The 15362-nt window shown below is 47.4% G+C and overlaps 1 protein-coding gene across 2 annotated transcripts in view; it reads left to right on the top strand.

Moving 5' to 3' along the window:
- Positions 1–15362, top strand: part of RIMBP2 (RIMS binding protein 2) — a 312406-nt gene that overhangs the window by 216355 nt on the left and 80689 nt on the right. For both annotated transcript variants that reach the window (XM_088828097.1, XM_088828096.1), the window contains exon 4: positions 13610–13714. In XM_088828097.1, the coding sequence (XP_088684223.1) occupies positions 13613–13714 (102 nt within the window). In that variant the 5' untranslated portion in view covers positions 13610–13612. The remainder of the gene's footprint in view (positions 1–13609; positions 13715–15362) is intronic.

A 15362-nucleotide genomic window follows, 5' to 3' on the forward strand; every position in this document is an offset into this window, starting at 1 on the left:
TTAGTGACCCCATTGACTGTAGCCCTCCAGGTTCCTCCGTCCATGGGATTTTCCAGGCAAGAGTACAGGAGTGGGTTGCCATTGCCCTCTCTGAAAGTTACATGACTTCATTGCAAAATATAAGACCAAAGAATTTTTTGAACTATAATTGACATATAACAGTATGTCAGTTTCAGATGTACACCATTATGATTTTTTAAATTAATTCATTCATTTTAATTGGAGGCTAATTACTTTACAATATTATAGTGGTTTTTGCCATACATTGACATGAATAAGCCATGGGTGTACATGTGTTCACCATCCTGAACCCCCCTCTCACCTCCCTCCCCATCCGATCCCTCTGGGTCATCCCAGTGTACCAGCCCTGAGCACCTTGTCTCATGCATCAAACCTGGACTGTCCATCTGTTTCACATATAGTAACATACATGTTTCAATGCTATTCTCAGTTACATGACATCATTGCAAAATATAAGACCAAAGAATTTTTTGAAGTATAATTGACATAACAGTATGTCAGTTTCAGACGTACAACATTATGATTTGGTATTTGTCTAAGTTGCAAAATGTTCACCACCGACTCTTGAGAGTCCCTTGTGCCGCAAGGAGATCCAACCAGTCCATTCTAAGGGAGACCGATCCTGGGTGTTCATTGGAAGGACTGATGCTAAAGCTGAAACTGCAATACTTTGGCCACCTCATGCGACAAGTTGACTCACTGGAAAAGACTCTGATGCTGGGAAAGGTTGGGGGCGGGAGGAGAAGGGGACGACCGAGAATGAGATGGCTGGATGGCATCACCGACTCTGTGGACATGAGTTTGAGTGAACTCCGGGAGTTGGTGATGGATAGGGAGGCCTGGCGTGCTGTGATTCATGGGGTCGCAGAGAGTCGGACACAACTGAACGACTGAACTGAACTGAACTGAATAAGTCTAGTTAACATCTGTCACTGTACATAGTTACAAATTTTTTTTGTGTGTGTGTTGCAGACTTTTAAGATCTACTCTCTTGCTACTGCTACTGCTAAGTCACTTCAGTCGTGTCCGACTCTGTGCAACCCCATAGACGGGAGCCAAACAGGCTCCCCAGTCCCTGAGATTCTCCAGGCAAGAACACTGGAGTGGGTTGCCATTTCCTTCTCCAATGCATGAAAGTGAAAAATGAAAGTGAAGTCACTCAGTCGTTTCTGACTCTTCGCGACCCCATTGCCTGCAGCCTACCAGGCTCCTCCGTCCATGGGATTTTCCAGGCAAGAGTACTGGGTGGGTTGCCATTGCCTTCTCCGATCTACTCTCTTCAGTTCAGTTCAGTTCAGTTCAGTCGTGTCCAACTCTTTGCGACCCCATGAACCACAGCACGCCAGGCCTCCCTGTCCATCACCAACTCCCGGAGTTCACTCAAACTCATGTCCATCGAGTCAGTGATGCCATCCAGCCAACTCATTTTCTGTCGTCCCCTTCTCCTTCTACCCCCAATCCCTCCCAGCATCAGACTCTTTTCCAGTGAGTCAACTCATCGCATGAGGTGGCCAAAGTATTGCAGTTTCAGCTTTAGCATCAGTCCTTCCAATGAACACCCAGGATTGATCTCCTTTAGAATGGACTGGTTGGATCTCCTTGCAGTCCAAGGGACTCTCAAGAGTCTTCTCCAGCACCACAGTTCAAAAGTATCAATTCTTCGGCGATCAGCTTTCTTCACAGTCCAACTCTCACATCCATACATGACCACGGGAAAAACCATAGCCTTGACTAGATGGACCTTGGTTGGCAAAGTAATGTCTCTGCATTTTAATATGCTATCTACTCTCTTAGTACCTTTCAAATATACCTGACAGTATAATTAACTAGAGGACTAAAGTATTTGATACTTGAGTGGTATGAATTCATATGAACTCTGGATTATCCCAGTGTAGTGCAGAGATCTCTGTTAGGCAGTTCAAAGCTTCATTTTCTGGAATCACTTGCTAACTATAAGTTCTCTTGGGTCTCACATCTCTGGAACATTCCAGAAAAAAGAACCAAAGCCCTTCTCACCAGAATGCACCAGTGTCTATACATAACACATGTGAGTTTATCTCTTGACCTCTGATGAAGCAATGTTTTTGCCAATGTGGAGGGAAGCTGTAGTCTTAGGTAGTTGCCACACATAGTTGGTCGGTGTGATTTCCTTTCATCCTGCCCCAAAGCCCAGAAGAGTCCTTTATCTGCCCCTAACTCTGTCCATCCTCTCTGAGAAGGCAAGCACAGAATGGACCTGCCATCTGGATGGGAGGTGGGGGAGACGTGGAGGAGAAATAGAAAAGAGTAACAGAAAGAAATATTGATCAATAGCTCAAAAATATTAACCTCGCAGCACTGTGGTTTTCTGTGTGTGTTTCAACATAGACACATCTTCTGGCTCTATTTGGAAAATCAATGCTGTATGGGATGAATCAATAGTATATCCTTATGCCAAGACATATGAGTATGTTTAATATGCTTGTATGGTCTTGGGTATTGTCTGTTTCTTTGCTTTGACTGGTTCATAGATGTTACTAATGTTCAACTCACAGCTCCGAACCCCATCTATCCTCTGAGTTAAATTTTTCTCCCACCATTCACTTAACTCCACAAATTTCAGACTTCAAAACCAATCACTCTCCTATTGTTGGTTTAAGCATTTTCTCACCATCCATTTATCTCTACTCTCTATCAATTTTCAAAGCTCATCTCCTAGAGAACATTTGATAAATGGAAGACACTAACCCTACCAGCATTGCTTTCCTCTGGGAGAATTAATCAATGTGTCTGGTTCACAGTTTGGTTAAAATGTGGGATCCCTAGTGGTGAGAATTTTCTCTCCTCTAGTCTCCCTAAAGGCAGAAATTTAGTTTCCTGACAGAGAAAGGGCAAATCTTCCATCGATAAGCATTGATTGAATTCCATTTGGCAAATGTCAATTAAGCTTCTATTTCCTGTGGAGTATGGGTATGGAAAAGGCATTTAGAGTCCAATTGAGAAAGTGAGAATTGCACAAAATTAATCAGAACGGTACAAAGTCTATGATCTATATGCAGAATAGGGATAGTAATAATGCATATATTATATGCAGAATGATAATAATGGCAGTGCATCTGCTATATGCAGAATAATGATAGATACCATAAGTGAAGAGCTTCCCAGGTGACTCAGTGGTGAAGAATCCACCTGCCAATGCAGGAGACACGTGTTCTGTCCCTGGGTTGGGAAGATCCCTTGGAGAAGGAAATGGCAACTGGCTCCAGTATTCTTGTCTGGGAAATCCCATAGACAGAGGAGCCTGGTGGACTACAGTCCATACGGTTGCAAAGAGTCAGGCACAACTTAGAGACTCAACAACATCAACAACCATGAGTGACAGTGAACAGAGAGCTGAGATTGGGTTGGAGCCGTGGGGAAGGTGTTCTGGATAAAGGGCTGCATTTATTCCATCCCACTGTGTGCCGGAGGCTGTTCTAGACTCTGGGGTGTATCAGCAGACGGACGGAGATGAGCTCTCTAATCATGTGGATCTCACAGATAAGCAGGGAGGAGGGAAGACGTAGAAGAAATAAACATAAAAGTAGACAAGATAACCTCTGGTGGATATAAATGCTGTGATGGGTCAGCCATGTGAAGATTGCAAGGACCAGCATTCCAGGCAGTGGGATGGCATATGCTCCCCACGTGGAGGTGGGTATGATCTTGACATAAGAGTGGAGCCGATCAGAGGCCAGCATAGCTAAATAGTGAAGAAGGGAAGTAAGAGATTAAGAGACAAGTGGACCCCATCACAGAGGAACCCTTCAGCAGTGGCAAAGAGTTTGAATTTTGCTCCAAGTGCAATTGCAACCATTGAGTAATTTAAGCAGAAGATAGGGTATTTGTACAAGGTACAGTCCAGAAAAGCAAAACCAGTCAGATGTACAGACAGAGAGACATAGATGTAGATACAAGAGGAGATTTATTCTAGGAATTGGTTCAGACAGTTGTGGAGGTCAAGAAATCCCATGATCTCCCTGCCACCTGCAAACTGGAGAACTGGGAAAGCCAGTGGTGTCGTTCAGTCCAAGTCCAAAGGCCTGAGTATTTGGGGGCTGATGATGTAAGTCCTAATCTGAGCCTCAGAGCCCAAGAAGCAGGAAGCTGATGTCCAAGGACAGAAGATAGACGTCCTAGCTCAAGCAGATGGAGAGTGATTCCTCCTTCCTCTGCCTTCTCATTCTATCTGGTCCTCAGCATAAGGGATGGCCCCCTCTCACACCAGGGAGAACCATCTGCTGTACTCAGTTCCCCAATTCCAATGCTAATATCTTCCAGAAACAGCCTCCCAGACTCACCCAGAAGACAATGCTTTCCCAGCTCTCTGGGCATCCCTTAGCTCAGGCGAGTTGACACAAAATTAGCCATCACAGATGCCTGTGTTTTGGAGGGAGCACCCCGGCTGCTCTGGAGGACCTTTCAGGGAACAGGACTGACGGCAGGAATACCAGTTCCAAAGTCTGGCTTTTGTCTGGCGGAGTCATGATAATGTCCAGCCCAGTGATGATGGAAGTGGAGATGGCTTTTTGGCTGTAGGATCTGAATGGCTGGTGGGATCATCGCTGAGATGGGGCAAGTGGGGGATGGAAGTGGTTGGAGAAAGAAAGTCAAGAACTCTGTTTTCGGACAAGTTGAATTTGAGCTTCCTCCTGTACATCCACATGGAGATGAGAAATAGGCAGTTGGGTATGAGTGTAGAAATAAAGATTTTATTTGGGAAGGTGAGTGTGTAATCAGAAGTTTAAATCGTAATGTGAGATAAGACCCCATTAAGAAAGAACATCCATAGAGCAGTGTCTGCTCCAGTTTTCAGAGATGAGACAGAATCGGACAGGAAGAGCAGAGAAGAGGGGACACTGGGCAAATGGGGTTTCTGGGCCAGGGGCAGAGTGGGTGTTTCATGAGGAGGTGGCCCCTGGTGTCACATGCTGCTGAGAGATGATTCCATCAGGCAGAGACATGACCTCTGGCTTGGACAGCAGGGATCTCCTTGGTCAGCTTGGCGGGAGGCTGCTAGCTGAGCAGTAGGAGGCGAGCTGGGGTAAAGAAGCTTGAAGGGTGAATGGGGAGTGAGGTCGTGGGGACAGTGAGTGCAGGCAACACTAAGCAGTTTGCTGGCAAAGGAAACAGATATGTGGGCAGCAGCTGGAGGGGAACGTGGCTTTGAAGGGACAGGTAGGATGAGGGAAGATACACAGGAAGCTAAAAAAGTTGCCAACTACTCTTATTCCCCCCAGCTGTGGTGCTTATTATAGTTAACCTCAAACGCGATGTCCCCTGAGAGAGGCTGGGACCTGGGACCCTTTGCTGCAGTGCTTGCATCTGGACAAATGTTTCCTCGGGCAATAAAATACAAAGAAATTGTAAGGGACTAAAAATAATTGCATGCGCAGTTGGGGCAAATTATGGACAAAAAGAGCAAAACTCCAGTTGCCACTGCTGAAGAGCTGGGAGCAAAAGCAGGGTGTTGGGAGCAAAAGCAGGGTACTGCGCATGTCCCCTGCCCTCAACACCACTAGAGGGGTGGGCAGACCACCTGTCACTCCCCCCAGCCTGACCCCTGGACACATTCCTACCCTCACATAAAAAACCAGCTGTCATGCCCTCAGGGAGCAAGCAATACAGGGAACCTGTTACTTGTTTTCATTCCCTGCTTGCTGCAGCAGGGGCCCCGATAAAACCCTGCCTGAATTTCTTGTCTGGCCTCTTGTCAATTGCTATTGATTAAGGAAGGCCAAGAACTCTGATCAGTAACACCCAAAGGGCATATATTTTTACACATTTTGCTTTCCTGACAACTACTTCATACTGACTTGGTCCATCAACAGTGATTTCTACCCCAGCTGTTCCCATCCATCTGACCTGTTCCCCTTTCTCCTCTATGCAAGGAGCCCACTAAGATGTCTGTGGCCCCTCTATCCTCCAGTGACCCCCACGCCTGCGGCAGTTCGCCTGTGGCAGCACGCCTGGAGGGATTTTATATTCAGCTAATGTTTCTAATGAATCCTTTAAGGAAAATGGTTTCCTCCTTCCACTAATAACTTCCTTCCCGAAGCTAAATAAAGATTACGCAGGCTGTATTTGGCAGTGCCCACTTCCAAAATAAACAGAAGCGCAAAAATTAGCTGGAACAATAGTATCATTAAACAGCTGCATAATTGTTCATCCGCACCAGATCGGCTTGTTCTGGAGTCTGAAAATGCGGATCTGCCCCTGGTAGAGTTTCACACTGAAGATGGCCATGGAGAAGTGGCCTCAGGCCAGCAAAGGGTCAGTGGTTAGGCAGACTGTGGCTCTGAGGTTTGTCGTTTGGGGATGGCTTCCAGGCTCTGGTGTGGTCTTCAGCAAGGCACTCAGCTTCCCCGAGTCTGTGCTGTGTGTGTGCTCAGTGGCTCAGTTGTGTCAGATTCTTTGTGGCCCCACGGACTGCAGGCCCTACAGGCAGCCCACCAGGCTCCTCTCTCCGTGGGATTTTCTGGGCAAGAATACTGGAGCAGGTCTCCATTTCCTCCTCTAGGGGATCTTCCCGATCCAGGGATCGAACCCGTGTCTCTTGTGTTGCCTCCACCGGCAGGCAGATTCTTTACCACTAGCATCCTGAGTCTGTGGCCTATTGTAAACATAATCACAATGCCCAGCTCTCAGTGTTTGTTGAGAGAGTGCCTGGTACACAGTATTAGTAAGTGCTTACTGAATGGTACACATTTTAACACCATCATCTTACCAATATCGTCATCTTTTCCACTCCTTGCCTTGCTGGTAGAGTCCTTGGTCATAGAATATACTCTACACCCCCCCCCACCTTGAGTTTTTTTTTAATTTATTTTTAACTGGAGGATAATTGTTTTACAGTATTGTATTGGCGTCTGCCATACAACAATGTGAATCAGCCATAAGTGTACGTATGTCCCTTCCCTCTCGAGCCTCCCCCCATTCTCACCCCATCTCGCCTCTCTAGTTTGTTGCAGAGTTCCCCACTGAGCTCCCTGGGTTATACAGCAACCTCCCGCTAGCTGTCTGTTATACACATGGCAGCACGTGTGTTTCAATGCTGCTCTGTCTGTCCACCCTCTTCTTCCCCCACTGGGTCCACAAGTCTCTTCTCTGTGTCTGAGTCTCTATTCCTGCCCTGCAGATAGGTTCATCAGTACCACTTTTAGACAAGGGCGCCCATTCTTGCTACTATTATTCAACATTGCTTTAGGAAATCCTAGCCATAGCAATCAGAGACGAAAAAGAAATAAAATGAATCCAGATTGGAAAAGAAGAAGTAAAACTCTCACTATTTGCAGATGACACGATACTGTACATATAGAAAACCCTAAAGATGCCACCGGAAAATTACCAGAGCTAATCAGTGAATGTAGTAAAGTTGCAGGATACCAAATTAATACACAGAAATCCCTTGCATTCCTATACGCTAACAATGAAACATCAGAAAGAAAAATTTGACAATCCCATTCGCAATTGCACCTTGAGTTTTATCTTAAAAGAGCATCACATTACGGTTAATGACATGATGTTAAATTACATGATACTGTAATATGTGATGATGATGTGTTGTAGCATACCACATTATATGATGCTCTGTCACACGATATTCTATCACATGATGCTTTTCATGACACTGTTACATAATACTGTACTGCAGTATCCTGTGTCATGATAACCACCAAGGTCAATGGGAAGGGGTTTTCTTATATTCAGAGTAAAAGATAGTAGGCTTAATAGATTCCAGGTACTATCCTAACTCATGTAATATTCAAAACCCCTCTTCAAAGCAGGTGGTCATTCATAATTAACTAATCAACATTAGTTATTTAATTGTTAATTAACTATCTAAAAGGGCTTCCCTGGTAGCTCAGCTGGTAAAGAATCTGCTTGCAATACAGGTTTGATTCCTGAGGCAGGAATTTCCCCTGGAGGAGGGATAGGCTACCCACTCTAGTATTCTTGGGCTACCCTCGTGGCTTAGATGGTAAAGAATCCGCCTGCAGTGTCAGAGACCTGGATTTGATCCCTGGGTTGGGAAGATCCCCTGGAGGAGGGCGTGGCAACCCACTCCCATATTTTTGCCTGAAGAATCCCCATGGACTGAGGAGCCTGATGGGCTGCAGTCCATGGGGTCAGTCACAAAGTGTCGGACACAACTGAAGGACTAAGCACAGCACAGCCATCTAAAAATTGATCAAAATGCTAATAAATAGAAAAAGAAAATGAAGCCCAGGGCGGTTAAGTCACTAGCTGAAGGCAGCAGAGCTGGGATTTGAACCCAGGCAGTCTGCTTCTTGATCACTGCACCCTGCCCTTCTTCTGACCTGAAGTGCCGGAAGCACACCTCCATCATCACTGTCTCTGCAAGCACATGCTTGGGAATGTTTGGAAAGTTCCAAGAACTTTCTGTGGAGTTCTTGTGAGGCCAGTGTGACAGGAGCAGAATGGGTGAGTGGGCAAAGCTGAGCTCCGAGGAGTCACAGCGGCAGATCACAAAGGACGGCTTATCTATTGAGTACCCGTCCAGGGGCAAGGACCGCACAGCCTGAGACATCCTAGGAAGGAGAAGCAGACAGTGGGCTCATAAAGTGTGAAATATACTGGAATGGGAGAAGTGTTCTGGAGTGAAGTAAAGCAGGGAGGAGAATAAGGATGCTCTGGGGTTGCTACCATTTTAAATATGGCTTCTCTGAGAAGGTGGCATTTGGGCAAAGACTGGACTTTGAGAGATCAAGCTCTTCCAATATCAGGTGGGGGAAGCATATGACTGGCAGAGAAAACAGCATGTGCAAAGGCCCTGAGGCGCCTGATCCTTGGAAAGAGTAAGAAAATCAAGGCATGTGGAGCAGAGCAGGAGAGACGGACAACAGTGATATCAGAGAGGAAGGAGCAGGTCTTGTGGTTCCCCCACCATGGCAGCACCACAGTTTTACTCTGGGCGATGAGGACCACTGAGGGGTTCTGAGCAGAAAAGGCACATGACTCACCTCCTGGGTGCAGAGACCCCTCAGGCTGTGGGCTGCCAGGGGTTGACCTCCTTGTGGGCATCTGCTCCGTTTAGGCTGACAAGATCAAATAGGAAGTCATCAGTCACTCTCTGGAAAGACATTCCTCCTTGAAGTGGTGGAGAAGAAAGTCTCCCTTTCCTTGCTGTGGGACGTTGTCCAAACCAGTGAGCAGTGATGGAGCAGGGAACATTCTGGAAGCTTCCTGGGGGCTCAGTGCAGTCCTCAGAGCCCCACAGTCCTGTTAGCAGCTTGACTCAGCGCCTCGTCTCAGTGGGAAAGGGCGGTGAATGGGCGATGTCCTTGTACCATGATGTTCCTGCACCTGGGCACTTCCAACCACAGCCCCCACGAGGGCGGAGCTCCATCACCTGCCTCTGGTCTCTGCTGCTTTTCTGTGAGGCTCCAGCCAATTCACTGAATGCTGCCAGCCTCTGCAATGCTTGCAACTCCATACCCACCCTCCCATCTCACGCCACATTTTTCTCTGTAACACTTAGGACAGCCTGACACACTTCATCTTGTTTAATGAATGTGAATAGGGTCTGTCTCTCCCTCCAGAGTGTAAGCTCCGAGAGAGCTGGTTTTGTGTTTGTTTTCATTGTTATCACCTTCAGAACTTAGAGTGGCAACTGGCACATGACAGATACTTGGTAATTATTAAATGAATGCATGAGTGAGTGAATTTTCTTTACAGTATTGGACTGACATTTCATCATAGGATTAGGCTGTGTGAATAGACAGTCTTATAAGTCAAAGATGCTTCAATGTCAACTGAAGTGGTTCAGCCTAACACTTCTTGTTACAATTGGCGTGTCTTTGTTTATTGGCCTGCATAAGCCCTTTCTTATCCACTCTCCCAATTCGAATGCCCATTCATGAAGGCAGAATCCTGTTGTTCTGTAGGCCTAGTTTCTTGGCGCATGATAGTTGCCCAATAAATGTTGGCTGAATGAACAAATACATAGAAGAAAGTGAATGAAGGGATGGAAAGACATGTTCCTCTCCAGAATGAAAAGCCTAACACAGTCCCATCGACCCGCTTGACAACCCTATGAATGTTGGTAGAGAATAAATGTTAATGAACTCTGATGCTTTTAAGAAGAAACCCAATACCAGACAAAAGTAATATCCCTCTGAGTCAGTGAGCAGTGTTTGTGGAAGAATTTCCAAAGCTTCTTGGGAGCTCAGAGAATTCCTGATATCTTTAGAGGCTCTGGTGGTTAGTCTTTCTCAGCGTTCTGCAAATGCCTGATACCTTGTACTGCTGGCTTGGGAATCAGTGACTTGATGGTGGATAGCGGGGTTCAAGCATGTCATTAGAGATCATTAGAAATTTCTGGACCCAAATTGGTAATCAGAGAACTCCACAGGGCCAGGAGAGCCATGGTCAACATTGGCTCTTGGGGGTCTACAAGGCAAATAACCCCTCTCCCGCTCATGAAGGCGAGACTTGGTGAGACCAGGAAGGCTGGAGACTGGAGTGGACGCAAGAAGATGAATGTGTGCTGATTCTCCTCCTGTCCACAAATAGACACGAATGACGCATTCCAGCCCCAACTCAGGCAGGTTATAGTCATCAACAGACATGCCCATTTCCTCATTTCAGGGGATTTTGTTCATATTTAGGGGGTTCTATCTTCCCAGGATCCCGAGTTTCCATAGCAACAGTGAAACCACTACTCTTCCGCTGAAGGGTTGACTATAGTAACTGCCTTATATATATGAACAAGTTTTGTTCTGAGAGCATGTTTGTAAGTCCAATTTGTTCATAAGTCCAACAAAGTTAGCCTAGGTACCTAACTAACACCATCGGCTATATAGTACTATACTGTAATAGGTTTATAATACTTAACATACAATAATACATTTAAAAAGCAAACAAAAATTAAAGATTTTTAATCTTGCAGTACAATAACTTGAAAAGTACAGTTGTCCAGTATAACAGCCGGCACACAGGGGCATGTTGGCAACTTTGACATTTCAGGGACTTAGTGGTCACGTATGGATGTGAGAGTTGGACTGTGAAGAAGGCTGAGTGCCAAAGAATTGATGCTTTTGAACTGTGGTGTTGGAGAAGACTCTTGAGAGTCCCTTGGATTGCAAGGAGGTCCAACCAGTCCATCCTAAAGGAGATCAGTCCTGGGTATTCATTGGAAGGACTGATGCTGAGGCTGAAACTCCAATACTTTGGCCACTTCATGTGAAGAGTTGACTCATAGGAAAAGACCCTGATGCTGGGAGGGATTGGGGGCAGGAGGAGAAGGGGACGACAGAGGATGAGATGGCTGGATGGCATCACCGACTTGATGGACCTGAGTTTGAGTGAACTCCGGGAATTGGTAATGGACAAGGAGGCCTGGTGTGCTGCGATTCATGGGGTCGCAAAGAGTTGGACACGACTGAGCAACTGAACTGAACTGAACTGCAATTGCAGCTTTCCATCAAACTAAGACAGCAGAGGGGCTGTAAGGTTGTTTAGCCTTGGGAGACAAAGCCAGCATGTGATGTCACCACACGTGTAATGCGTGCAACACGGAAGGTAGGAAGACTTCACTTTTTAATACAAATGAACCACAAACTTTGGGACACGAACCCCCAAAACTTCCCCATTCACAGTTTAAACTGGCTGAGTGACAAGATCGTTCCCAGAAGAAAAGATCTTTTGGTGGTAGCAGGTGGAATAGACTTGGGAAAAATGGTGAAAAGCATGGAGTTTGCCTCTCTGCCCTTATCTCTCTGTGCCCCCTTCCCCAGGCTAGGGGATAAAAATAAGTAAAAGAATCAAAACAGTAAAATTTTAAAGTAGTAAATAATAACAATCACCAACAAATTCAAGCCAAGGAGGAAAGTACATTAGGGTCCCCTCCCCATTGTATCAGGCTTCCCCGGTGACTCAGATGGTAAAGAATCCACCTGCAATGTGGGAGACCTGGGTTTGATCCCTGGGTTGGAAAGATCCCCTGGAGGAGGGCATGGCAACCCACTCCATTATTCTTGCCTGGAGAATCCCCATGGACAGAGGAGCCTGATGGGCTACAGCCCATGGAGTCACAGAGTTGGACACAACGGAACACCTAAATAGCACAGCACAGCTCCATTATATCAAGATGTCTCCCATCTGTATAACACAAACACACCCTAGGCTGTCAGGTCACTGGAAGGACAGACTGGGTCTGCAGGGACAGCAGGCAAGCAGGAGGCGCGTGCTCAGGGACCAGCCTCTGCCAGCTCCTCCAGGAGAGACATGTAGACAAATCTTCCCCTTTCTGAAGGGATCTGGTCTTTTATGTGAAGGATCCCCATTTTTTTAAATGTTGACTGCTAAATCACCTTTGGTATTTGTTGTTATTGTTTAGTTGCTAAGTCGTGTCTGACTTTCTTATAACCCCATGGACTCTAGCCCCCCAGGCTCCTCTGTCCGTGGGATTCTCCAGGCAAGAATACAGGAGTGGGTGGCCCTGCCCTCCTCCAGGAAATCTTCCTGACCCAGGGATCCAACTTGCGCCTCCTGCCTTGGCAGGCAGATTCTTTACTGCTGAGCCACATAGATCTCATTATAAACAGAGAAAGAGGAAAGAAGGAAGGAAAGGCGGAGAAATGAAGGAGAGGGGAAGAGAGGGGGAGAGGGAAGGAAGGGGAAGACAGAAGCCAAATCAAATGGTTTGCCATGAACTCTTCCACGAGATTCTGCCTGTGTGAAAGTTGGTCCCAACTGTGCCTTTTTTCTGCTTGGTGTCATCTCTCATGGTTCCTCCCCACCAGGGTTCACAGGTGGTCACTGTTAGGGGCAAGGAGGTCCTCGTGTCCTCTGATGCCCACTGATGAGTTCTCCTGGGGGATGACTTTGGGTGACAAGAGGTCATCAGGGTGGGGAGAATATGCTCTGATTAGAGGAAGGGTCCAGCCCCGGGACCACCTGCCTCGGCAGGGCGTTTGAAGAGGGTCCAATGGAGGGACATTTGGACTCATGGGGGGCTGAGCACTCATCTTCACCAGAGTGATCAGACAGGGACCAAACCCTGAGATTCGGAGGTTCTGTAGAAGTGTCAGATTTGAATGCCTGATGGCCACTTACTGTGTGTGTCAAACAACGAAAACTGCGTGTCAGTTTTCCCATCTATAGAATGGGACCAGTTACATTAGTTCACTCCTATGGTGATTGTGGGTGACATTAGGTACATGGTAGTAAGAAGCTTGAAACAGAAGCCCTATCTTGGGAAAGAGCCATACATCTTGGCTGGTATTTGCAGAAGACCTGGGGGTGGCGGCGGGGGCGGAGAAAGAGAGGATTTCTTCAAACAGGGAGAAGAGAGATTCACCTCCACACAGGAACCTGCAGCTCCGCTCACATGCTCCTGGCACATAAAACAGAAAACGTGCAAACAGGGGAGGAAGGCTTGTGGGTGTGAGGGTTTCCCCGGCTGATCCTGCCGCCCTGGGAAGAAGCCAGGGATGCAGGCGGTGAGTCAGACCGGGGAGCCGGCTGGCTGTGGGGGAACCCAGGACGCGGCTCCCTGCAGGGCGCTGGGCTGACCTGACCTGTGTGTCTCCCTCTGCCTCCCCAGCACATGCGAGAGGCCGCAGAACGGCGGCAGCAGCTGGAGTTGGAGCATGAACAAGCCCTGGCCATCCTCAACGCCAAGCAGCAGGAAATTGACCTCCTGCAGAAGGTGAGCTGGGCTGGGGCTGGGGGCCTGGGAGGAGGAGGCAATGCACGGGGGACCTGGAGCGTGGGTGGCTGGCTGCTCTCCCGAGCCTTTTCTCACACGCTCAGGAATGACTTCTTCTTGGTGTGGAAAGATTCCCCGTGTCCTCTAGTTTCTCCTCAGTTAACTTGTGATTATGTTCTAAGCTGCAAAAATCAAAGGAAAAGCTCTAACAGTTGATGCTGGTGAGACTGTAGGGAAAACAACATGCCTGTGGGTTATTAAAATGGGGCGTAAATTGCTTTATCTCTGGGGCTAAGTGACCTGACAGAATCCTTGAGAACTAAAGGTCTAATTTGACCCTGCAACCTTCTGTTCTGGGAATATACCTGTAAGAAATACAGGAACAACTTCTGAAGGATGGTTTGGTTTGGTTTGCCTTGGATCCTGCTGTGTGGGCATAGGTAACAAGATTAAATCCAATGCCCATCGGAGGGCGAGGCTGTGTGAACTGTGGGGCGTCCATACCACAGAGCAGCGTGACCACATTGGGAGGAAGAAATTTGGTTTATAGATGCCATCTCATCGGATTTACATGATGTGTTATTAAGTGAGCAAATCAAGTTTTGGGGCAATATATGTAGCGTGATCTCATGAACCAAGGACAAGAGAGGGAGAAAGAGAGAGACAGGGAACACAGAAAGAAGAAAGCAAAGGAGAGGAGTAAGGACAGAAAAGATGGCAGGAAGAACAAAGGACAGAAACCAGAGGGAGAAGCGGAATGGAGGAGAGGACCAAACAGTTCAGAAGGTGTATCCCCATGGCCCCTGGGGCGGTTTGGGGACCAAGAAAGCTGGCATCCTTAATCAGCAGCCTTGGTCTTCCTGTCTCTGTCCAGATGAATCTGGGGACCCCTCCTTCAGAACCGTGGAGCTTGGGGTCCCTGTGTATATTTCTCATTGGGTTTCATTCCTGAAGCCCTGTGTCCCCCATCCATGGGAGGGCAGCCCAGCCCTTCCAGCCAGGACCCAGCTTGACCACTGATGCAGGTGCTAGTCCCAGATACGCCGCCCCCCCTCACTGAGATGAGCAGCCGACACCTCCTCCTCCTCCAGCGGGTGGTGCCCCCACCCCCAGCCAGCCCCTCCAGGTCTTTGATCTCAAATAAAGGACCCAGTGGCTCGCCTTATCTAGCTGGAGATCCCTATCTGTTGGAGTGTTTTTCTCCTCCCGAGTTTATTAGCAGAGCGTGTAGCATCAAGCAGATAACTCCTGATGCTGTTTTCCTAATCATTTGTGGAGACCTCGTGCTAAGGATAGATTTCATTAGGCTGGTGTGATAGAGACTGTCACAGTCCTTATTACCTGTCATAATAAGTTGGCTGGCACGCTGAGAAGCATGATTTCATTAGATGCCATCCAGAAAGGATATTGCTGGGATGCGGACAGCGATATTACTCCTGTCTTCTCCCTCTTTCCGTGCGTGAGGGACCCTCCGGCGCCTGGTACCTGCACTCCTTCACTGCATCCCTGGGAGGCACGTCCCCAGGCTGGGAGCATCCAGGGCAGAAATACAAATATTGTCCAGCAAGGGTGACAGGTTCGCTTTTCTTACCAGAGCATCCTTCTCTTTTAGCCTGGAGTTTTATCTATGAAATACTTGATGCCGAGG

Source organism: Moschus berezovskii, chromosome 19 (genome assembly GCF_049115385.1).
Source record: "Moschus berezovskii isolate FMDL1 chromosome 19, NW_MosBer_1.0, whole genome shotgun sequence".
Classification (NCBI taxonomy): Eukaryota; Metazoa; Chordata; class Mammalia; order Artiodactyla; family Moschidae; genus Moschus; species Moschus berezovskii.